Genomic DNA, 26267 nt, shown 5'->3' with positions numbered 1-26267 from the left:
ACCCAAAATTTTTTAAAAAAAAAAATTTTGCCCCTTTTTTCTGACATTCTTCGTTGTGTTTAATAAAAAATCCTGACTTCTTAATTTTTTTAAATTTGATATCAAAGGTGACGGCAAAAGCAAGATGATAAGTGTATGTGTTTGACTTGAGTATTGAGTGATAACCTGGAATATTTTTAGCAAAGCGTATGTACATGTATTACATAGGATTCAACCCATGAAATAAAAAATTCCTTGCATAAAATGTGATTAACTATAATTCTCTCTCTCTCTCTCTCTCTCTGTTTTACACAATCAATCAAACAAAATGAATCAGTGAATGAATTTTATAAATATTCGATTTTCTTATAGTAGCTAGGTAGCATTTGGAGATTATTGAGAGTTCTCCCCTTTTCGACACGTGTTGTCAATATACCCGAAGGATTAACGGGTATACTGATTACATAATCCTAAACTATTGACAGGGTTTCTCATTCATGTCAAATTGCCAGACATTAGATTATCCACCCTTAAACAATGGACTTAAGTTACCAAATATTACTTTCCTCTAATATTTTCCAAACCGCGATTTAACTTTAACATGTTTAATTGCCTCTTGATTAATATTAGCATTACACTATGACTCTTTTATTTATTTTTTCGTAAATGAAAGGAATGAAGCTTATTATAGGTCAATAAACAAAAATACCGATGCTTATTCAATAGACAATAATACAAGTTCAAATATTTGTAAATGAAATACTTGACAGATACTAGCTGCATGTTTATTTTCACTTCTCATTTTATTCAGATTTGATTTAAAAAATAAGTTATAATGACAGGTTCTAAGATTGAATATTTCCTAAATGCCCCAAAGCTATGATTGTATCATCAACAAGGGTGCGAGACTTTAAAAATCAATATTGTATCCAGGTACCTGAATTTTTCAGGCCTCATTTCTAAAACACTCAATTACCCAATAAAGTCACGACCCCGACCACTAATTAATAAATAATACAAGTATTTTGTTTTTCAGTGTTTGTGCTGATGACATATTAAATGACTAATTAAGAGGTATTGATAATGTTATGGAGAGTTAACACATGATATTTAAAGTGTAGATTTCAGACAGGTGCAAACATGCCCCTCGACTATGCAGGTAATCGTTGTATACAAAAGTTTTACACCCCTGGAGTGTAAACAATTGAGGTAACTATACAGAATAAGTACTAAGGAAGTTCACTATATTACTAACGACTTATATTTATGAAGTACCACTTTTGTGGTAGGGATTGATTTTTCCATGTGTGCACTTTTAGTGGTTCTCTGATCGAGGATTTTGTAGTTCAGTGTACACATGTTTTATCGAAGCGTTGGATTTAGATAATACAATCAAACTGGTGGGTATAGATTTTTTTGTATGGTCGCAAGTTTTCATTAGATATCTGACAAAATGAAATATATATCGATTATTATCAATAATTCCACACAGGAATTTCTTTATTTAATTATACTGGGGTATATTTTATTGGGATTCGAAAAATGATGAAAAGAGCATGGATACCAAACTAACTAGGTCAATAGTACGGTAAAAATCTTTTCTCTTTATCAATTGCTTTTGCGTCTGTCTTCACAAAAGTATAAAATTCAGTTGCAATTAACTTTGACAATAACTTTTACAACACTTTGACACAAAATTAATTTATTTAAAAACTTAAATACAGAATGAAATATTTAAAGTACACGTATATGATGACCTATTTCTATTATATCAACTGAATTGATCTCCAATATGATGTTATGAATAAAGAATTTGTTTGCCTTTCCAGTTCATTGGGATGAAAAAATCTTTTCATATTCACCAGTAATTCTATTTGGCTCTAAATTTTGCACAGCAATAAATGGATTCTTGATCAAATGTATTGTTGAAAAGTGGCCATAAACAGTAGAAATATCTTAGTCTGAGATTATTCAATTAACACTTCCCGTGACTATTTAATGGTCCCATAAGAAAAAAAAATGGACCAGACCCACTGAGCTTAGGTTTTTTTTCTATGTGTGATGTTTTTATTGTTTTGCACATTTTCACAATTTGAACGCCACAGGTGCGTGAAGATTCACTAGTTCACCGCTTGGTGGAGCTGCGGCGGCTTGAACGCCACCACATGGATGGGATTCTGGGTAATATGGTCGCCACTGCATTCTACTTTGAGTTTTTTGTGCACTGTAGTCGGAGGTTTTGTTTAGTTTTAGCTTATTTCGCAGCTCTCAAGATTGATTTTATATCTGTCATACTTGTTGCATATCATGAAAAATTCATAAGAGGGTGTTTGGTTGCATGGTAACATGTATAGAAAAGAGATGTTTTCGGTATAGGTGTAAATTCATTTAATTTGCATGAAAGCATACTATAAAACTTCAATATTTTCAAATTCAAATGTTACTTTATATAGTTTTGATTTTTAAAGTAGTAAATTAGCAGCACGTAGTATTCTAACATAACACTCCGTGAGGTTACCATAGCAAACTTTGGAACTCTTTCGTTTGAAGACGACCTATATTTAAATTCCAAATAAATTAAACCATTTTGTTTCAATTTTGATCCAATTTATTCTCTGTGTTTGCTTGTAGATTCGGTTACAGAATTTCATTTTAATATTTAATTTGAATGTCCCTCGGCCTAGATATCTGTTTACCCCCGGTAACTCTTTTCGTATCAAGCAAAGGCGAATCTCACGTCTAGACGAGAACTGCCCGATAACTGTCCGCATATTTATCTTAAACTTAGATTGCCCGGTGATAATGGGTTTTGACCATCCAATTAAATTATTTAGCTATATGATTTTTTTTATTAAAATCCTTGTGGGGGAGCACATTGAAATATCAAGGTCACTTTGCTTTGTTATAGGTTCCCACTAGGCCACTGTACGTTTACGAGAGAGAAAAAATCTTACCGAGTACTTCAATCGAGCTGCAAATCGATTCTAGATCAAACATTGACACCTTTGATAAGATTGTAACACTTGTATCAAGATCGCTGTTGTAAGAGGCTTGAAATGTTTTATATCTTAATTTTGAGTCAAAGCACAGGACCTTCTCACTATATTTGCTGTTGAGAAACAAATGCTTAAAAGGATTTAAAAAAAATTTTACGTAATAAGAATAATAAATGAACCTACACCCAGGTGTATATGTTTGTGTTAAATTCAATGCAGTTCAATAAACTTTTAAAATCTGTTGATGCAGAGGGCGTATAACTCTTTGCACAGACAGATTTTCCCATCCTTTTTCTTGTTTATTTGTCTGTTTGTTATTTTAGAGAATGACTCTTGTAACAAACAACCAACAAGTCAACAAAATAAGAGAACAATTATTACGCATAATCAAATGGGCCTATTCACTGATTTTCCGGAGAACTAACAACTGTGAATAAAAAAAACCTAGTCAGTAAAAGCTTAATAGATCGTTATAACACCCCACCGCGTGTAAGGAAACTAAATTACTAGTATATTATAAACGGGTGTGCAGACTTAGTACATGCATTCCCATTTCCAGACATTATCTACAAAGTTATTTCAAGATAAACTCTGTCGCGGATTTCTGGTCGCGTCTTCATTGACAACAATTTGAATTGGTGTCAATGTCTTTTTAAAATCCATCTGTATCTTATCATTGGAGATCAACAACGCACACATAATGCTTCAACAGCATAATTAACTAGGTTTCTGAATGGGGAATTTGGAATAATTGTTCATGATTGATTATGTTATTTGTAACCTTCTTGCATGTTAATATTGTAGTACGATATAGTCTCCAATGATTCTCTTTGCAGCTTACATATATTTAGATGATGTAACTTTGAAATCTTTTGTTTTTTTCCTGACCATTATCTAATTGTACAACATTGTGAATACAATGAAGAAGCTTGTAATGCATAGATTCAAAGATATACAATGATACCCCGGTATGTACATGTAACGGTAAATAATGATTTTCTGGAAGTAATTTTGAAGCTTTATGATCCTTACAATAGAGATTTCATTATATCTGAGTTCCTTATAAGTGAGTTCTACAGTATTGGGCATCCTTCACATTCAGGGGTAAAACTGAATGCCCTAGATTTTTACAAGAGTTGTCTTGACAGTTAGCGACTCTGCTGTTCTGAAAAGGGTCGACGTTTATGCTTTTTTGCTGGTTATCTTGTTCAAATATTAAGTATTAGGCACTCAGCCTTGTTATCATTACAGTACATGTAGAGTTCCATATCAGTTGTTAAAATGCCTTTAATACCTTGTCGACATAATGACTATCCAAGATTTTCTAACCTATATACACTGTAGATGAAGTTTCAAATTCCTTAGAAAAGGATGGGTGTTGATTTTCATATACTTAATTACTTTAACATGATATTGTTACTGTACAATATAGTTTCAAAATGTATAAAAATCTCTCTAAATGAATGATGAATGAGAAGGCCTCACTTTCTTATCTGCTAAAAACTTTTTATTTCATTGTTGAAATAAAGACTTGATTGCTTGCAATAAATGGCTGTAGGTATCATGCAACAGCTATTTACTTATTCATAAAATAATCCAAATTAAATCTGTCTGGTTTTGAGAATTTTTACCAATCACAATTAATTGTCGAATTTCGAACACACTGTTTAATCTAAATGTTTTAATTTGCATTTCTTCATCTGTTTCATTGCTTCTTTGCAACTTTTCTTTCCAGCGAGACCACGTGATTTGAAAACCACCAATAATACCTCGGAAGATAATCCCTTGTATCAGGACTTCCGGTTCAAAGGTTATCCATCCGAGAGTTTTTTCAACCCCCACAATCCACAATATAAGAGGAATTCGGCTGCTATGAATGGATCTGATGTGAATAGATATTTTGGAAAATCACAACATTTTGATTCAGGTAATTTTCATACACATGTGCACCCTGACATACAATAGCAAGAAGTTAAATAAAATGAGGCTCAGTGCATTATGGTTCTTATATTTATTGATACACTGTATGTTTCAATGTTTGAATTGGTTAATGATATTTGGAATTGATTTGTGCTATAATGTAGATTACTACGGTGAGTAAATAAACTGAGAATGTATCATAACCATTCTAATTATATGTAGGTATAGAATAGATTGAATATTAACATGTTTAGCATTGTGTTGCAAGTAATGTTTTTATGCTTTCCCTGAAATAATATTATGTTGCTTAGTTAAAAAGATTTTTAGACCATAGATAGGATGTAACATATTTTGCAATTTTAATTCTTTACCTAAACCTTTATATGTATGTAGCCATTCTAGTAGTCAATCGATACGATATTTATACATGAAAAGATTTGACAAACTGTAACATTACATGAATATATACCTATAGAAATTTACATAACTGAAACATCAAACTAGATTATAAAATTTATATGAAGTGATTTGTTAAGTTAATCAAATTTGTATTCAAACTTGATTTCAAAATTCCAATATGGCTTTAACAGAACCGGGCTTAACACGAGCCAAAACCGATCGACCCTCGGCAAGACCACGTGCATCCCCGCCTCCTAGGGCAAATTCTCAAATGGAAAATGGTATAGCATCATTACCATAGTCACGTGAACATTTCGCTTTATAACTTCCGTAAACCCTTTTATGATTCTTCTCTCTCTTTGCTATTCCCTTTTATCTTAGACACAAAAAACACTTGAATATCATGCACTCACATTCCAGTGCATGGAAGTAAGTTTTTATTCCATTTGAAGAACGTTTAATCATTAATTCAATTCCTGGCTTTGAAGGGGGACACTCGAACATGTAAAACAGATTTACACAAGTGGCTTCTTTATAGGTCTTTGTTCCAAATAGATTAAAGAGAAGAATCAATTTTTACACACTTATCAAGTGAATGCCATCTTTAATATACCTAGTTACCCACAATTGCATGAAAAAACATTCTCACCTTTCGTACTTGACTACTATTTTCAGCGTTTTTTAATATGAGGAGTCACTCCTCGACCTCTAGCAGTGTTTGAGAGTGTTATAAATTGACTTGTTGTGAATCTAAGGAAAATTCAAGTGAAAACACGATTACTCTTTCAGCAAGAAAGACAGAGCCGGTTGCTCCAAAACCTCAAGCGTCTGAAATCGTTACCTACCACCCGGGTGATGGTAATAGAAGCTAGCTTCTTAGACCTTGTGTGCTAGTCTGCATAATATGGAACTTCCCGAATTTGATTAACTTTGTTGCCTTGATTTGCTCTTTGATATAGTCACATACCACCTAGTTTTGACTCCAAACTATATTTAGACTGTATTGCATGATTAATTTATTTTCTCTTTATTTATAGATTTATAACAAAATATACCAGTTCTATATCGTATGTTTTTGGGTTTTTTTTTTAAATTCATATTATTACTAGTAAAATATTTTTTTTTAATTTTGTTGGGAAAAAGCGGCAATATGTACACAAAACCACTCTTACATGTAATAAATATTGTCCTTTTTGATAAAGCGATTGAGTGTACAAAAATTCCTTGAATTTCCTTATTTTCACTTTTTTGCATATGTAGCTTCATTTGCTGATACCCATAACTTCTATTTTGAAGCTTGCAAGAAATTGATTAATTGCAGAAAATCCCATGTTCCATTTGTTGTTTAAAATACGTTAACACACATTGATAAACGGCACTTTTCAATACGTTTCTGAAGAACTCATTCAAGTGTGATGACACAATTTTATAAGCTAAAATACACGATTTAATTTCACAAATGCATATTAATATTTTTCATCTGTGTCTCAGGCAAAAAAGAAATTGCTAAAAGTTATCCTCTTTCTTGTAATTGAGAAAATTGACTGCAATTTCTCGCAAGGTTTTCCTCAGCAATGATATAAAACAGAACCGTTTCTTTACTTTTATAGCCAGGCCAAAGTTAGACGAGGGTCATAGAAGTCTCCAGTACGGGTCAGGTGACCCACGAATTGAGGAATCACAACAGGTGCGACCCGGTCCAATGAGAGGATTAGGATTTGACAACAGAGAGTAAGTTTCAGAAAATCGATCTTTCCACTTCTTTTTTTTATAACATTTCCCAATCCTCACTTTGAAAATCCGATAATAGAAACACATATAATGTGCTTCATTAAAAAGGTGGTGTGCATTAAATGCATGTAAAGAATAAATTATGCTTTTATTTTGACGTTGTAACTTATCTGTAAGAAAGAGCCATTGTGACGTCACAATGGAGTATGCGTAATGTAGATTTGTGATTGTGACGTCATAGTACATTCTCTTTCCATAGCGAGATCGAACGGGATAGATTACGAAGAGAAATGATGGATACTGAGCAAGATCGGCAGAGAATCAAATATCAGGAACAGATTAGATTGAGAGATAGAGAAGATGAAAGGAAAAGGGTGAGTAGAATTTTGAACTGTCAGCGATAGGGTTATTGAAGCAGAACATATTGCATACTGCTTTGTAAATAGGATGGCATCTGTAAACATGTCGATGGCAACTGATGTAAAGGATTTTTTGTTGATGTTTTTAGCAATACGACGAAATCCAGGAGCAAAAACGACAGGTTATTCATATTCTAAATCTGTCTCTATATATATGTACAGCTCTACTAGTATATACTGCTGTTTGTGAATGTCTCTACTCTTTCTTATGGCACGCCAAATTCACAAAAATGAGATAATCATAGTTTCACAATCGATAAACTAGGTTTATCGGTTGTAAACTATAGTTTACAAACCGTAAACTATAGTTAACAATGTTAATCCATATTTCACATCTGTAAACCATAGTTAACGCGATAATCTATGTTTCACAACCGTAAACTATACTTAACACCGAAAACAATCATTTGCGATTGCAAAACATAGATTATCTGATAAATACAGTTTCACGATTTGTAAACATAGTTTACAAACCGTTAACTATAGTTAACGATCTATAAATATAGTTTCACAATTTGTGAAACTATGATTAACAACTCTTAACTATATTTACGATTGTAAACTATAGTTTGTGAATCTATGTTTTTTAACAAAATCTATTGTTAACGCTTTATTACAGACCGAAAAACATACATTACCATTCGTAAACTATAGTAAACAACCGTTAAATATAGTTTTACAGAAGAAAACTATACTTGATGAATCGTTAACTATAGTTTATTTTTATAAATACTGTGGAACAGTTTATCTTGTGAAACTTGATTATCTATTTTTGTGAGTATATATGAAATGTGTTTTAGTGTACTGTCAATAATATTGTTCTTCTTAGTGTTATTTATAAATACATCAAAAATTGTGGACACAATTACTTTTGACTTAAATTAGTAAAATGAAAATATGTGTCGTTTTTAAGTTGACATATGCATTGCATTACCAAAGGAAGATTTTTTTCTGACTCCACTTACATAACCTTTTTTCTTTTATCTAGATATTTACCTTGTTGTGACTTTAAATAGTGAATTATTTTACACGGAAGTTGTCTTTTTTTCTGATTGTTTCTCTAGTTATTAAAATACAAATGTATGTGGTCAGGGTTTTCATCAGTGTTGCATGAATTTTATTATCATTCGGCCTTGGTGCTATTTTAATACATAGAACTATTCTAAGGCGGTTAATGAAATAGTACTAGTAGTTTAACATAAAGAAAACACACACGGTCCTATTAACTTAAGCTTTCAAGAAAAGCATGGCTTAAACAACATACCAACAAGAAACCTTGTCAATTATGGATTTGCATGAGAAGCGCTATTTTAATCTACATTAGAACAATTGCTGTAATTTGACCTAATTAATGCTTGTGCATCCTAACGTGCTCTCGATAATAAATTTTAGGATATGGAAATGTTAAAAAATTACAATCCTTGGGGGAGACCAGGGGGAGGAGCTCCGATGGTAAGTCCACCGGATGTGACGTGTAGGTCTAGAATAGCTTGTGTAAAAGTATCATATGTCGTAGAAAATGTTATTTTATTTTTGAAAATTTTAAACATTTATTTCATTCAAATATATTAAGAAATTAAAGTGATTGGATAGTCTTTTTATAGTTCAAGTTTTTTCATAGTTAAATTACACACCAAAGCAAGCTTGTCTTTAATCACGAATTATAATCTGCACGCCTTATTAACACATTGTCCCGACTGATTTGACCCGATTCCATCCATCCAAATATCCCCAAATCCTTTATTGTTACATATAAATGCAATAGTAATCATAAATATCCATGCAAGATTATGCTGAGCATTTTCTTTGCATGTCCATTCAATCTGTACACACAATTACAGGCCGATGCCAGAAAGCAGAAATTTACCGAACACCAACTAGAACCTCCAGAGAAACATGTATATAAAGATAAATGGGTAAGCATATATGTGGTACATCACACTATTCAATGAACATGGGACACAAAAAAGGGGAGGGGGGTTTATTAATTACCATCGATTCCTAACTTGGGATACACATACGAGTAGAAATAATGGTACTTTTTAAAAAAATTACAACAAAACACGTTGAAAGGTTTACTATAGATTGCAGTTAAGTGTGAAGTTTTACGTTACGTCACGATCTAGTTTGACAGCTGCGCTCAAGCTAAATAGTACACGTAAGCTCGTACAGCAGACTATTTCTGTGTCAATGTTTTTTTCAAAAATTAAAACAAAAATGCTAAACTTCACACTGAACTGAAATTGATAGTACATGTATTTTATTTTACGTACTTTAAATAAAGTGAGTATAAGAGGGATCTTTCAAAGAAAATAGTTCTCTTAAATTTTGGTTTCCAAGATCGGAATCTCTTTGGCATCACATGTTTTGTTCTCTAAACAGGAGCCTGCCTACCCAGATTTAGAAAGGATTGATTTTAGGAAAGAAATAGCCCAGGTATCATTGTACAAAACGAAATTCTAAACTCGGTGACAGGAAAATTTCTCTGCCGACTAACAGCATGCTTTTAGTCATAAAAAGTAGTTATTTTCATGCAATTCTAAGACCCGTACCATAGATACATTTAAATATCAACGCAGTGTTTCAATCCTGCTTTAACCGTGTCTGAATTCTGCCAATCATATAAATTGATTAAATTTGTCAGTTCCTCAATCAGATTTTACGATAATCAGTATCTATTGTACAGGTTGCATTGGAATTCATAAGCTGTAATCATCTAATTCTCTGTCGGGGACGAGGTGAAGTAAAGTCCGGATCTTTTATTGTCGTTCAGTTTGGGGTCCATTATAAATTTTTTCTGTTCATTCATCTTACGTAGAGACTTTGTCCTTAACCTTAATTTGATTATTTATCGTAAAAGGAAATCAAACAAGTAAAGTTGTCCTTTTAGTCTGAAAACATTTTTTGCATCTTTTTTTTAAAGATGTAGATATTGGGGGAAAAAACAAACAAACAAACAAACAAAAACAAAACAAAAAAAAAATCGGATATTTATATATTTCTACCTTTCATGAATAACAAGTCAAAGTTCCTGGATTTTAAAAAGATTTATACGACCTTTTGAAAGTTCTATTAATAGTTATGCAATGAATAAAGCCTTATACATAGTGCTTTTATACTAACCTGTGTCATGGTATACAATTGTGAAATAGCTGGGATTGTAAGACGATTAAAGGGTACTTATATTGGACAGTTACTAAAAAATAAAGTTTGTTTACATGTTGTTTTGCAGCCCACAGAAAACGAAAAAATGCTTGACATAAGACCATACGTACAAGTAATTTCAAAGTGTTTTTTTGAATTACATACATTTGCTGTGATTTTGTTTGTGAATAACAGTTAGTAAAAACAAAGAGGAGATAGATAACCGTTAATATATAACTCAGATTTGAAAGTAAAAATGGAAATCGCCATGGTAGTGTATTTTGTTTATTTTTAACCTTTATAAAAGAAAACTAACACAATCCACCTTTTACTAACACACACTTGGATATTTTCATTTATTTCAATTACACAGTAGTAACTTTCTACAACTAAATACTGATCATAATTTGGTAATCCTCATATCTTTTTTTTAAAAATGTAAAAGATAAAACTTTAAAAAAAACTGCATAAAGAATCGTTGTTTCAAATGAAAAATTAAAGTCACTTATATTGATTTTTAATGTTTTATTCATTAATTGACAAAGATCATGTTATCATCAGCGAATAGAACGACTCCGCTCTGATTGTCTCGTCTTTTATCTTCTATTCTCTCTTCTCCTTTATCTCTGATTTTCAGCTTAATATCTGTCTGTTTACGAGACCATCTGGCACTATGTATGTTCTTTCTTTTCAGCAGTCTGTTGACACAGTCTTTCTACATTCTTCATCTAACTCATCTCATTCTTCTTTATCTTTATTAAATTGATATCTTTCTTTTTCTTTTTCACTTCCTGTTTTTTTCTTTTTTTTCAGTATTTCATTTAACTACAGCTCTCTCTATCATTTCTTTAATCTGTATCTCTTATTTCTCCTTTTCTCTCTTCCTTCCTTCCTTCTAAATAGGATGATCAGAGCGATGATGCCAACAATCATAACAAATTTATGGAAAACTGGCAACTATTCGCTTATGACGAAAATCCATTGCATCTCCGAGTTCATCCCGGCAAACCCACAGTGTTGCATGAATTGGTTCATAAATTTCAGGACAGACCTGGTTATGATCCATCAGGACCAAGAGATCGCACAAGGCTTGAACAGATGAAACGAGACCCAGGTAAGGGCAATTTTACTACTGTTATGCGACCCCATTCTTTCTCTGAAAGTTAATATTAATCTTATATCTTCTGCCTTTCGTATTATAAAATGAAGTGTAAGTTAAAATCATAGTTTGTTTCAAATCCAGCGGCCAATACGTCTCCAAAGAATAATTCTCCCCCCGCCGCACCGAGAAACGGTCAAAACGAACAAGGAGGGATGGCTCCAGCTCCCCCTACAGGCGTAAGCTTGATAATAACGACAATCATATGATAAAATATTTTGCTGTAAATTATGGGGAAAATCACTTCTTATCGAACGCAAAATATATAGTCTTTGAGTAAAATTTCATCAGCGATAAACGAAAAATAATTGCTCATTCTGTCATGCTTCTTTCTTTCGCTTTCCTTCTCTTGTCTATCTTTCTTCTTTCTCTCTACCTTACCCAGATTACTGGATCTATAGTTGATCGTCTTGGAACCCCTGGGGGAGGTGCTCCTCTCAGAACAGATTCCGGAAATCACGTGAAAACTCATATGAACTCTGCCAAAATACTCCGCTTTCAGGATCGCAGCAGACCGGAAGTTGAAAATGTCTTGCGATATGAAAAGGATCCGCAGGCGAAACAGGAATACGCTATGGATCTAAGTAATTTTTTCTCTGTGTCGTTTGACAGCGTTTTCGCCAATTGTTCACTGCATGAGCGTCAAAAAACCAACAAAAAGCTTCTTTTTTTTACAAGAATTTTTGCATGCAAGCTTTTTAATCAATGATCATTTTCAATTGCAACCTAGATAATTTTGAATTTCATTACAACAATAAGGTTTTAGAAAAATGAAATGCAGTTGCATTGTACAATAATATAATATTTTTGCGCACATGCTTAAGCATGAAGCATGATGCATTTTGAATAACCACTTAATCTATGTAAAAGATCTGCTGATACTCACATAGAGTCTGAAACATTGTGAAGTCAAGTTTACGATCCAAAACACGGAAATGAGCTTTTTTAATCATTTTTCTACATCTAAGAATTAATAACTTTTACTGAAAAAGTTTTTTTTTAATGTTTATGTTTTAATAACATATGAAAGACTCCCTATGTGGGTTCATCCAGAAGTAATGTTACAACTTGTATAAAAATATTTAATAATAGTCAATTTTTATCAACAATTTACATCATTATACCTCATGCTATTTGCCTTTTGCTTTAGAAAATCATGAAGATATATGCAATACTTTATAAAATATCTAATAAACACAACTTTTGGTTTTATCTATCGCCGCACGACAAGAATCTAGCGACGTAGCTATTTTCTTCGACACTCATTTCAAATCTGATTATACACCAGATTTATGCAAAAAAGGAGAGCGTAAAAAAAATTACATTTGGAACAGTTCAAATACGTTTAATCCTACAACTTAAAACAACATAAAACATTTAAGAAGATTGTTAGCAAAATAGGAGAAAAGGTTACTGGGGGTATTTAACAAAGCATAGGCGTCGGAACCGGGGGGGAGGGGGGGGGGCTGGGGGGCTTAGCCCCCCCCCCCCCACTTTTTTTCCAAATATATACTTAGTATAGACATTGAACATTGCTTCGTAGGTTTAGCCCCCCCACTTTCCACAGACACGTCGCAGTATAGGTTAAAAAAGGGTAAAAATGGGGTAAAGTAATGGTGTTTGGAAAAAAAATTTTGGTACTGAAGTTCGAACCTACCCTACCCCTACACCCCCCCCCCCCTCCCCCCACGAAATAGGATTTTTGTGTTTGGGAATTGGAATTACCTTTTTTTTTTTTTTTTTTTTTTTTTTTTTTTGCTTGTCAGATTTTTTTTTGAATGTATAAATTTTTTTAGACACTTAGCCCCCCCCCCCCCACTTTCAATTTGCTTCCGACGCCAATGCAAAGCAGGTGCAGATAAACTCAAAATGAATGCTGAAATAAAACGTCATAATAACGTCAGTTAGATTCTTGCCGAGCGGCAATCGTAAAAAAAAACCTAACCCTATTTTTTCCCTCATATTTTAGAAATGTATTTTATGTCCTGAGTAATTCAATAAAATTTTAAGGTAGAGATTAAAATGGAAAGGGGACACTAGTTTGTCAAATACTGTTGATAACATCTACTTATTAAGATTTTTATTGAAGTTGTGACATTACATTTGGATCAACCCTTCTAGAATATAAAAAAAGTACATTACATACACAAAATGAATTCATCACATCACAAAAATTTTCAATGCCTACCGGTATAGGTCACTGTATGTAATGTACAACAAAAGCAAGAAAAGGTCATAAAAAAAGTAAAAAATACATTGCTTTCAGTGGATATCATAGAATTAAAAAAAAAGCCTGTCAGGTTTAGAAAACGAAATAATCAAGAGGCAATCGGCAAAAAGGAACAACTAAAAGTAAATATAGTAAAATATTGATTTGTTAAAAAAAACCCCGCTTTTTTGCAGATATCCAACAAAAGCAAGAGATGCTCCATAACCAAGAGGAGAAATTACATAATCTCAAACAGGAACTAGATCACGTGAGTATATCACTATGGCAACTATTTTCAATCCGGGCAATTCTTTGTTTAAAGTTACTTCTTTACTTTGATGATAAAGTACGAGAAAAAGTCAATAAGACGTAACTTATTCTGTTTAGGAGAAAATAAATTGGAAATTGCTTTGAGGGGTTTAGCCATGTGCCTGATGTGAAAAAATGTACAGAATTTTCAGTATTTTTGACTCTTGTGTAGTTAATATGGGTGCCAAAGAAAGGGGATTTAAAATAGATGTACAGCCCAATTTCATCCAGAAATTTTACAATTAAGTATGAAAGAATTTTAGCTTTTGTTTTTTTTTAAATCTTGAGTCCTACTAATTGCACAGTGGATATTGTTGCAAAGATCATATACATGTACTAGTATTTGAATGAAATAATTTGTATTTTTTCTATAACAAAAGGTAGAAACACTTGCCTCATTAATATGTTACTATTTTCAAAAAAAAAAATTGACGTGAATATAGTATGGTTTTCTTTTTTGATAAAAACATTTTGAAATAGAAAAAAGTAGGACCAAGAAAAATTGGTACAACAGTACAAAAAAAAGAAAAAAAAAAACTACAGAAAAACACAAAAACAGCAGAAAGCTTGTTTTAAATATTAATAAATGAATCAAAGTAATTATGTGTTACAGATTATATAGCTTGACGGACAGAATGATTTTTCAAACACATACATGTACTTTGATTTTTATTTTTACAGTTAAAAGCTGCAGCTGTCACACCGAGAAGACCAGGTAAATTATGCTGCATGGCTGCACACAGTTTGATAAGCTTCCAGGCTTTACTAATTTCCATTCTTTCTCATTCCATTTTAGCATCCTGTCTTTTCTTTCATTAATTAATTTCTACCGCTTGTATTCTCAGAGTCAGCACGCTTCTTGTAGCGGAACACGCCAACTGTTTTATTTCATACGCTTTGATTTCTTGTATGTGGATAGGTCTAGTGGACATACATTTGCATTCAAGAAGATTCCTTTCTTTCTTATTGTCTTTCCTTTCTCATATCTTTTATGTCATGACTTTCTCTGATACATTTATTTCTTTTTTCTTCCATTTTTCTGTGTACACTGTATACATGTTCTTTCAGTGTGCTACTTTTCCATTCGGGAAACCAGGAGGTGGTGCTCCTAATTTGTCAAAATCTGGCAAGTACACTCTTCTGTCTCTGTTTTAATTTCATTATCCTTTTCTTTTTAAATGTTGATACATCTTGATGTATTTTTCTCTTGATTAAAAGTAAACTTGGGTAATGCCACCTGGTTACATATTTTGAAGACTCGGATATTATTGTGTATTTTTTTTACTTCTTCAGTTGGTTTTATTTCTTTTGTCTTTTCTGTGCTTAATCTTATAGTTTCCTAAGAGACTTTATTCTGTTTTTCTATTCTGCACATGCTTACAATACCCCTTCTTGTTTATGTTACAATTACAACAAAAATCCATCATCTTACTTTTCTGTAACCTTACTCTACTTATCAATCGTCTTTAATATTCCAACTGATCATTGCTAGCATTTTAAACAAACATCAGCTGAGCTTTTTTTCTTGCTTCTTAATTCACTTTCTTGCGCTAATTCTACTGTCTCTCTTCCTTCTTTTCATTCCCAAAATGCAGGAAATCACTTGCGATTAAAAAGGAAAATTTACAATACTCTGGACACAATTGAGCTTATGAATGTTCAGGCTAGAGGTATATTATACACAAACATAAAATTGTAACGAAGGATGAATAATTATAAAATCTTTTTTTGCATGTCTCAAATTATGTAAAAAGATTTCATACAATTTTTCCTTGAGTAAAATGTTTAAATTTATTTTTTCATTGTATAATCACTAAAAATTTCTAACTGGTCTGTTTGTCTGTTTGTAGATTCTTTCCAAGAGAGAAGACAGGTAATTAATGATAGATTAGATAATACATGTATACATATATATCTTACTTTCTGTGGGATACGTCTTCATAATTGGTGAAAAGTCTCTTTCTTTCATTCTTCTGATTTTTTCTTTTAATTCTACCATTCTTTCTTCAGTTTCTTCTTTCTATTTAATTCTTTGACTTTCTTTCTTTTCTGTCTTTTCTTGCCTAACCCTCTCTGATTTAACAGTTTGATGAATTTGATCCTTGGGGAAAAGGAACTGGGAACCCCCTTAGAAATTCTGATGGATATCTGATGAACATCAGAAAATCCTTCAGGAGGAAAAAGGTAGCGTGTGAACTGAGACTTATTTCTTGTATACTGAAAATAAATTTCTGTATTATTAAAACAAAATTATAACCTTTTGAGAAGTGTTCTTTTATTTCATAATCCTTGAATTAAAATCTAACCATGTATTATGTTTGGATTGGGAAAAAGTATATAGATCTTAACAAAATATATTTTTTAAAATTCTAATTACACAATTACATGACTTGAATACAATCTATGTAATTAAGAAGATGCCTTTCTCTGTACTCTTCTTTTAAACATTTACCTATACTCAGTTATTCCTTCAAAATATATCCAATTCTATTCTTGATCTGTTTTGAGATGAACTTTATAATTTTTGCTTATTTTGAGGTGATAGTGTTTGCTTTTCTGTTCCTTCATCATACATTTTTTTGGAATTAATAAAATAATTAGAAAAAAGATATAAAAGAAAAATAAACATATAAGTTCTTAAACTCCATATTATTCATTAGAAATTATGTGTAATTTTTGTTAAATTTTTTTAGAATGGATACAGCGACTCTTATGAAAGAGGAGGTAATCCCCGCACAGGTTAATATTGTTTTGCTATTAACATAACCTTCACGGCAACATTAAAACCATTCCTTTAAACTCACAAAATTCCAATTATTCTTAAACATAAAGTACAGTTTTTAAAATGATAGAGAAAATGTTTATGAAAATACAACATTTAATACTTGACAACGTCAAAAAATCGAAATTAATCAAAAGTGTTTAAAACAAGTTGCTCAAGAATTATGACATATTGTTTTTAAATTTCAAGCATCAATAAATAAAGCAAAACTATCAGGTGTATAATCTTTGTGTTTGCTTGTAGTAAGAAAAATTTATTGTTGTTATGAAAAGAAATATATATGATACAAGGTTTAACTTATCAGAAAATTTTTACAAGTGGTGTTTGTTTTGTTTGACATTCATAATTTTGATAAAATTAGCCTAAAAAGGCAATGTAATACAGCTATGTACATTTGTAATTAAGGGCAATAAATTAATTTTTGTAAAATTTGGTAAGAAAGTTAAATATCGGAACACCTATTCCAGATCTTTATATATGATTCATCTGATGTGATGTTATGTCAAAATATTTGAAATAAAATCCTGATAAAATTTGTTTACCTTGACAGTCTATTTGTACCCTTTTGAAACGAAATGAAAAGTTCAAGGTTTTTTATGTCAATCTTATATCGATGAAATTGCATGCATGCGACGTTCTGTAGTACATTTTGTAAATAAAAAAATATAATAGAAATTTTAAAAATAGCGATTTGATAAAGTGGTCATAAGATTTTACACAATTTCTCTATTTTTCTTTATATCGAAACTGGATTTTTATTTATGATGCATTAAAATGCTATATTTGGAACACAGCTTGTTATCAATTCACAGATAAATATATAATTTTTAAAAATCACAACAATTTTAATCTAAATATAATGCTTTTATTGTTATTTCTATACCTCGTCACATATTTTAGTTTTTTTAAACTTTGCATGTTTTACTTTATCGTATGCTTACCATATAAATTTCGGAGTCAAATTGCTTTTTTTGATAACACAACTTTGAATGATGCAATTTTGGCTTAACCAAATTTTAATGCTGTGTTACCTACTTGCTTTTTAAAACCAGATTTTTGATCTGCAACAAAATTATTGAATCTTGTTGTAATGCAAATTTCTTATTTTTGATTATTTACTATATATAAAACCAGTTTTGGAAAAGATAAATGTAATATATGAATGATGAAAATTACGAAAAATTGTTTCAAAATGGCGGAGAGCAAATACTTTTTTCTATTTTCTCTTGGGATTATAAGTAACCCCGAGTCTTTCTCCACTCACAGCCCCCGAAACAAACCGTAGCGCCACCAACCCTTTTGAAGAGTACGACAATCTGGGCAGAATTGGAAAACCCAAAAAGCCAAACATGGAGCTGCATCCCATCTATCATCCTTTCGGAAGATCCGGGGGAGGGGCACCAGTTAAGGATTACAGCGGGAAAATCAGCACAGTATTACACGGCCACTCAGATGTATGTATAGCAAAACAATTTTGTTCTATTTTTGCACTTTCACTGACTCTCAAACGGTACACTTTTATTGGAAGTTTTATGGGATATTTAAATTGAATTTGAGGGAATGGTTGGTAGTTTTACCAAAATATGTTTGTAATGATGGGGAAAATGTTACTTAAGTGTTATTTTGCTTCTACTAAATTGCTTGCACCTATGAAGTTATGTGTTTTAAGAAAAAAAGATTAAAGCCAACCTTAAATCACATGCTTTTTGCAGCGGCATTATCTGCATAACAACGTAAGTATACTACAGGACATACAGTGCACCAGGGTGTCATTCTTAAGGTCTTCGTCAATTAGTGACACCATATCTTGAAACTTTTTAAAAACTGCCAGAAATGTTTTCTATTGCTGTTTTGATATTAATTATATGCTATCATCTTGACAAACTAATGATGTTTCAAGGTTTAAAAGAATAATAACGACATCATTTCACTTTCTATTTAACATATCATGTGTATATGCTTTGAACTTCGTCTTTGCACTGTGAACTCTGTAAAATTCTTGAGAATGAATGACAATGACGTTGTGTCCTATTTTGCTTTCTCGTGTTCACACGATTATCTTGTTACCTATTTCCTGATCCAGTCTTTTCACTTCCTCTCAGTTGTGTTTTGTGCAGTTGATGTTTTTGTTGTTGTCTGTTTCTTAGACTACTACCTGAGTCAATTAAGGTGTCCTATTGCTATCTGTTTCCGCATCATGAATTTATTTCGATCCTAAATAAAAATAGAATAATTATTATCATAGTACTTGCTATAATATGCATAAAAAATTAACTGGGTTTGATCCACGAAAAATTTCTTTATATACCACAGTGTCAAAGAGCAATCCTACTTAGATTATTGTAGTCATTAGTAAATTCTTCAAAATGGTGAAGGATATGTAGCCTTAAAAATAGTATAGGCTATTTTTAGCTATATTCTGGTAATGTTTCCTATCCTCTTTAAACTGTATTAAAATAATTTATGGATCCGGATTGTTAGGTCCGAAAGTGGAGTGATTTCATAAATATCTAAAGAACAGAGCTCTGTTGAAAATTATACATAGACTAGTAGAAATGTACGTTTAATTAAAATAGCCATGAGTGTATATGTTCTTCACCAAAAATGCAAATGAGCAAAATAATGTACTGAAAATGTATTCGCCATAATAGTAGCTGTCAATACTGTTGAGATACTCAGATGACCACCAAGAATTGGTAGCTTCTTTCTGTACCTGTCAAAGAGTGCTGTGTTATTTTTATTTGACCTTCCGATCTAAGAAAATGTAACATCCTGCAGTTTCTACATTTTCTTACAGTGAACATTGCCTCGCCCTGGCTCATATTAAGTATTAGGATACTTTATACCAAAAAAAAAAAAAAATACTTCAACACGCTTAATTTAGGTATCACGCGTTTACTTGGCTAAAGTCTGAAGATGCAGCAAATTCCTTCGAAAATTATTTTGTACTAATTGGTGCAGCGGCTAGAAAGTTGTTCAGTATCTTGTTTGATGTATACATGTATATTTTTCATTATTGCATGGTCTGCGTTGCTAATTACACTGTTAGGCGATTTACAAACCGTATAGAAACCATTGCTGTATATCTCCATGCATGCTCATGCATGTAAAATATCGTTCATATATATATTGCATGGGTAGTTGGATAATGTAATTTTGAATACTAGTAGCATTAGCAAGGGATTTTTTTTATTTTAAGGAAAAAAATAGCATTTAAATAATTATATTATTTATGTATTTAATGCATGTATTCAATCTATTGATATTAGAAAAATTTTTATGGAATATTTTATGAATTTACAGAGAATGATGTCTTGAAAAAATTCTTGAGAGATGAAAAAAAAAAATTATGGACATACAAAAAATAATTGCTTTTGTTTCATTTTTAGCTGTCTGATTACGAGAGAAGACAGAACGCAATCAAAGCCAAAATCTACTATGCAGAATTAGGTAAAGAAAATATATTTACATTTAGTAATTATATCCAAGTACTCATAGTATCTGATTTTTTGCATTGTTGCTGTTTTTTTTTTTTTTTTTTTTTTTTTTTTTTAAATTTTCCTATCGTAAATATAATATTTAGTTCCACTTTGGAAGTCCTTCTGTGTAAGAGTGCTGTCCAGTGTTGCAACTTGCATCTTCGATGATTCTGCTAAAGCTATAGACACTTCCAAATTTGGTTATATAAATATTACAAAAAAATATGATACTGAAAGATTGTCATGAAGGATTTCATCTTAAGAAAAGTATTTTTTCAGCCATTTTATTATCATTTTTCTCTCTCCAATTTTCAGGCCAACAAATGGAGAACCAGCAATACAAAAAGAAAATGGAAATGGAGGAAAAGAGGAAGCCGGTAAGGTTTTATGCTAAAGGCTGGTCTTAATGTAAACTACAAAATAATTCAAAAGGTTTCTTGTCTAGTTGGAGAATAAAATTTCTATTCAAGAAAGATGAGAGATATTAGAGTATTATATCAGGATACTGTTACTATGAACTTAATTGTGTCATATGTTTTAAATTTTTAAATGCTTTAGTTTATATCCTAGTTGACTCTTTGCAATACTGTATTACAAATAGTATTAGTATCATAAGTGGTGCTGCTTCACGATTATTAATCAATGTAATTTCTTAGAAGACCAAGAAAGATCCAGCAGGAAGAAAAGGGCACTCCTTTTCATTAGCAAGGAAATGGTAAAGCAAGAAATGACAACTATTAATTTTTCAATGTATGCATGTCTTACAGATCGGAGAATTGGCTGTTTTAATTGATGATAAAGTTGTAGGCAAACCCAGACGTAACAAGGTTACAGGATTGTTGGAGAACCATCACCTTGGTAACTCTGACGTGTCATTACAGGTAATTACGAAACAAAATCGAAAGTAACGGCAAAATATGATATTCATTACAGCATGGTGAATTGGCAGTTATTATTGATGATAAGTTAACTGGTAAACCCAGAAGGGACCCCATAACGGGGGCCTTACAAAATCATCACCTGGGCAATTCTGACGTGTCCCTACAGGTATACTATAGAGTGTGGCTTTCCTTATAGGTAACACTTACCTTGCACTCTGTAGCAGAAACTCCTGTCTCTGAAACAACTTATAGTTTTCTATGACTGGGTATTAATATACGTTTGTAATAAATGAAGGAGGGGGGTTTGGGCAAGGCGATTTTTTTTAAAACAGCTTTCTCAAAATAATATAGTGCAATTTAATTTATGACTAACAGTTTTGGGAACCCTAAATATACTTATTCAACATTCTATAGCAGGAACTCGATTTTCAAAAAATAGAAAGCTTTTATATAGTTTGCTTTGGTGGTACAATACTACCATTTGTGGAATATGTTAAGAGTAAGGGAATATAACATTTTTAAAAAATATTTAATCCTTATGTAAATGCTTTAATTCGTCGTTTTTTCACAACTTTCACACTCTTGTGGCATATCTGTTGATCTGCACTTTCTCATGTGAGGACGTTTTCCATCACTTCTGTCCATTCAGAAATCTTCATATATGCCAAAATGCTTGTATAATTTTTAGTTAGTATTTTGGTCTCTCTTCTCTACTGGTGTAACTCTGACTTACCAGAATCACTTTTCTCTTCATTCACTACAAAGAAATTTAAAATAGATGTGAGTCCACTTATGCTTTAAAATGTTGCTTTCAACCCCTTTTGGGCAGTTTTTACTAGTCATTGAATAATTACTATAAATAGTCATACTAATATGGGCTATTTAATTAGCAAAAACTTTTGAAATTAGATTATAGAACACTTACTTCCTTTTTTGCTGAAACACATTTTTGTCATTTTCTTCACCTGTGTTACCAAGTATATACTTTTTCTTTGAGGAAAATATTAATATTATACTGATTTTATGTTAAATGTTTGAAATATGCAAAACTTGAAATATAAAAACATTAATCTTAACAATAACAAGAATAAAAAAAATTGTGAATTTGATACAATGATCATTTTTGTCCTTTTCTTAACAACAGTCAATGACTTGTAACAATGTAAAAACTTAATCATTACTTGATAGAAAACTGCAATGAATATACGATGAAATCAATTTTGTCATAAATTGCTGGTTCAATACAAATAAGCTAAGTAAGACAATATTTATAACAATTGAATTTACTATATGGAACGTGAATTCCCAGCGTGTAAAGAAAGGTTTCAAAATATACAACATCAAAATTAGAAAGTTTCACTGTAAAAAAACTAATATCTGTTTGTTCTTAGAAAATAATTTTTATATTGTCAATCGAAACAGAAAATGGGAAGCCAGCCAAGAAATATCTCAGAACAGAGGCAGTACCATAACTTCTTGGATAATATGACTGAGGAGAGATACCGCAGGAATGCTCTTGGAAAGATGAAAGATTACCAGGAAGGCCAAAGGGTAAGAAGCTACGGGTGTTTTAAGCCCAAAGAAAGTTCAAACATTTAACTTGTAGTTGAAAAAAAATTTATATAACATTATAGTAAATTGTTTAAATGAAAACATACGATATCAAAATTGATTCATATTTAATAAGTAAAAGACAATGATGAATGTTTGTAAAGGAAAAAAGTACTTTTATATAATATCCAAACATATGATATCTGTATTCTGATGTAACTGAATGAAAAGTGATTTAATAAATAAAACCTTTTTCAGCATTACGACACCATGGATGGCCTCTGGGGTAGACCAGGAGGTGGGGCACCAAAGGGGTACACCATGAGGAAGATGAATCTGGATGAGATCATCCACCATCCCACAAAAGATGTAAGAACTGTACTGAAGCCCACGCCCTTGCCAGAGCCTTCGTCTTGAACTTTCTCTCTCTTTCTGTCTTTCTTTGAACTCTACATAAACAATATACAAATCACTTACAGCAAAACAAATATAAAACATTATCTGTTTGTATAATTGTACTCTGCACTTGTTGTGTCTGAATGTATTTTGTGTGTAATTGTTTGACTATTGCTTTAATGTTTTGCTTTCAGAAACAAATAAAAAAAACAATGCATCATGATTTTCTGTATTCAGTGTTTTATATTTTAAAGATAATTTAATAGAGATTTTTTTTCAATATGGAGAGAAATGTTGGTTATTTTTAAAGTTTTTAAGTTGCTATCTATAGTAGTGATGAAATCTTCAAGAATTATTTTTACAAAGTACTCGACAGTTTGCTTAAAATTATGAGTAGAGAAACTGAGATGTACGTTTGTGCTGGTGTCGGTATATAATGGGAAAATTAAACAGATTTTTCTTTGAAAATTAATTTGAATACGGTGTATTTTTTACTTTTATACAATTATAGATAAACCAAGATGTTTCCCAATATATACCTTTTTTAATTGTGAGCTTACACGGGTTAATGTATTTAAATGGTTGCACTTCTGTGATTTTAACAGAAAGCCACCGAAGAATATGTCAGGAAGCACGATTGGTCAGAGGTTGAACCAGAAAAGGTGCGCATTTCAAATACTAAACAATATGTTACGTGCAATGCATGAAGCTAGCCATTAATTAAATAAACTGACATATTTTTGAACCTCAATTCATGTAGATATTTTCTTATTTCTACAGAGAATTTTATTCATAAGACTTGGGATTTCTTATTTTAAAACGCTTACTTGGTTTTGAAAATATTGAACTTTAAAATTCTTGAAACGAAACGTTTATAGACAAGAGAATGGATGAATTGTGACTTATGCATATTGAATGTTTGTTTCTAGTTCTTTTCAAAAGATGATGATGAATATATATCGAGCAGATCTCCCCGACAGGTTAGCTGAGTACTAGAACCCCTCTCTATTTATAGCTATCTCTGTATTTATGTTGAGCTTTCTGTAACAGTATCTATTATTTATATACTTGTAGTTTTTTCCTACCTAGACTCGTTTGCTTCATTCCTGACAATAAAATTAATTTTTTCCCTATAAATAAGCATCTGTTTATGTCTATCACAACATTATAGACTAGTTCACTGTTTCCAATCCTTTGATTTTCCATCTTTTGCTTGCAAGTTATTCAGCTTGAACGTGCTTCACATTAACCAAACAAATATTTTTTTCTGACCAACGTGTACATCATTATTAATAGAACAACTGCACATACAAACAACAAATCTTAATTCATTCTTTCTTACACCATACCAAAACCACAAGTACTAGTCTTTTTTTTAATTAATTTGATCACATTTGATATTTTCTATATACTAGTAACTCTTCATACCACATATTAAACATATGCATTAAAGAGTCTATAATAATCATTAACTTTAACATAACACTCATTGTTTTATCAAATAGTCTTGATCTTTTCGATGTGTTCCTTTTAATTTTAGAAAGCTGTAAATTATAATGGTTTTTAATGTTTAATTATAATATTTAATATAGATAGAAAAATATTCGTAATTTTTATCAATTAACATTTTCTCTTGAACTAATTAAGTAGAGAAAATTCAAATAAAAGATTAATTAAAAATTGAGATACATATGTTCCTCCAAATGAGCAAAGTAAGGTCAATCCTTAGCCATTTCTTGAAGATGTAGGGTACATTTTTACAGAACCTCATGCTCTCGGCCAGAGATATTCAGGAGGGACGTTTATCCCCGGGTGCCAGGCCTAAGAAATTTATAAAGAGTACCGTCACGAGTAGTCACGCCAATATGTTCGATTATCGAGAAGACTATCCTCAGGTGAGTCGCCATGACGGTACCAGCCAGTTTCGTATTTGTCACGTGACCATCGTCTTCTGACAAATACTGACAAAAGCAGTTTATTTCTGGTGGAGGTCAAGGGATTTTGTTTCTTGTTAAAAATTAAACCATTTTAAGAAACAAATATTTTGTATCCAGATTATTATATTTTGAGTTAGAAACTAACAAAATAATAAATACTTCACATATACAACATATTCAAATGACATAAAATATATTATAACCTATAGTGCATATGCATAGATTAATTTTCCCCTTGTTCATTAATAACCATAATTGGTGACGTGATATTTTAGACAATGATCTCTAATTTTAACATTTGCAGTAAAATTATAGTGCATGTTTATTACGGGAAAGCATGTGACGCTTAATTAACTTGTAAAATTTCTGCACGTTTCATCAGATGCCCCATACAGCGCATTAGACTCCCATCCTACATGTAGGTATAGTCATAACCCATTTAGTTTGGAGGTGAAGGGTGCTTATGGTGAACTGTATTTCTTTGGTCTCTTAAATTTTTCATGTGAATATGAACAGAGTTTTCGGAACTGTTATGGTATTATTGACTATAAACACTATTTATGGATTGGTTCAGTTTGAAAAGAGGATGGATTTGGAGTTTATTGCACTTTTACATATATATGTTTAAAAACAACAACACCTATAATTCTTGAGTTCAAATACAGAGGGTGGGGTTTGTTCAGTTTCTATGCAATAGAGTAAGAAGTAAGAAGTTTTGTAAACCAGGTTTGGATTTTTTGGCGATGGCAATAACTGGCATAAGAAGAAACTGATGTTGATTTTGGTGTGCATCGTGTAGAAACAATGTTTGAAAAACAATCTATTCGATGAAGCTGGAAAAATGTTCTTTTTAATTTACAGAAAGATTACAAGGTTGGTGCACCTTACGCGACAGGAATCGAGGGATAACGGAAGTGACGTATAGGAAGAACACTGCACAGGGAAATTTCAAACTTTAATAGGGAACTCTTATTAA

At 31.6% G+C, this 26267-nt stretch overlaps 1 protein-coding gene across 34 annotated transcripts; it reads left to right on the top strand.

Annotated features, from left to right (window-relative positions):
- Positions 1 to 1140: 1140 nt before the first annotated feature.
- Positions 1141 to 26263, top strand: LOC134276635 (uncharacterized). 34 transcript variants are annotated; one of them, XM_062758878.1, is made up of 31 exons: positions 1155 to 1188; positions 1299 to 1379; positions 2085 to 2160; positions 4711 to 4919; positions 6092 to 6152; positions 6905 to 7025; positions 7285 to 7399; positions 7534 to 7566; positions 8837 to 8896; positions 9286 to 9360; positions 9827 to 9880; positions 11633 to 11702; positions 11832 to 11926; positions 12133 to 12331; positions 14151 to 14224; positions 15334 to 15391; positions 15861 to 15935; positions 16116 to 16138; positions 16351 to 16449; positions 16959 to 17004; positions 18314 to 18501; positions 18760 to 18780; positions 20437 to 20497; positions 20842 to 20903; positions 21294 to 21407; positions 22830 to 22958; positions 23217 to 23327; positions 23960 to 24016; positions 24284 to 24334; positions 25118 to 25249; positions 26153 to 26263. In XM_062758878.1, exons 3-31 carry the CDS (start codon positions 2145 to 2147, stop codon positions 26198 to 26200), a joined length of 2457 nt encoding a protein of 818 aa, XP_062614862.1. In that variant the 5' UTR covers positions 1155 to 1188; positions 1299 to 1379; positions 2085 to 2144; the 3' UTR covers positions 26201 to 26263. The 34 variants fall into 34 exon arrangements, with proteins under 34 accessions (XP_062614883.1, XP_062614862.1, XP_062614868.1 ...); XM_062758884.1 differs by lacking the exon at positions 1155 to 1188 and adding an exon at positions 25674 to 25709 and having other exon boundaries at positions 1237 to 1379; XM_062758881.1 differs by lacking the exon at positions 1155 to 1188 and having other exon boundaries at positions 1237 to 1379; positions 4711 to 4902; positions 6084 to 6152.
- Positions 26264 to 26267: the final 4 nt, after the last annotated feature.

The sequence above is a fragment of the Saccostrea cucullata genome, unplaced genomic scaffold, assembly GCF_032062105.1.
Source record: "Saccostrea cucullata isolate Sc308-1 unplaced genomic scaffold, CSIRO_AGI_Scuc_v1 ctg6647, whole genome shotgun sequence".
Taxonomy (NCBI): domain Eukaryota; kingdom Metazoa; phylum Mollusca; class Bivalvia; order Ostreida; family Ostreidae; genus Saccostrea; species Saccostrea cuccullata.
This window is presented reverse-complemented; position numbering and strand designations above follow the sequence as displayed.

Coding starts and splice junctions, on each gene's coding strand:
- LOC134276635 (XM_062758910.1), top strand. Junction 15,392..15,860: donor TCCTAATTTGTCAAAATCTG/GCAAGTACACTC, acceptor CCCAAAATGCAG/GAAATCACTTGCGATTAAAA. Junction 23,328..23,959: donor TCCACCATCCCACAAAAGAT/GTAAGAACTGTA, acceptor TGATTTTAACAG/AAAGCCACCGAAGAATATGT.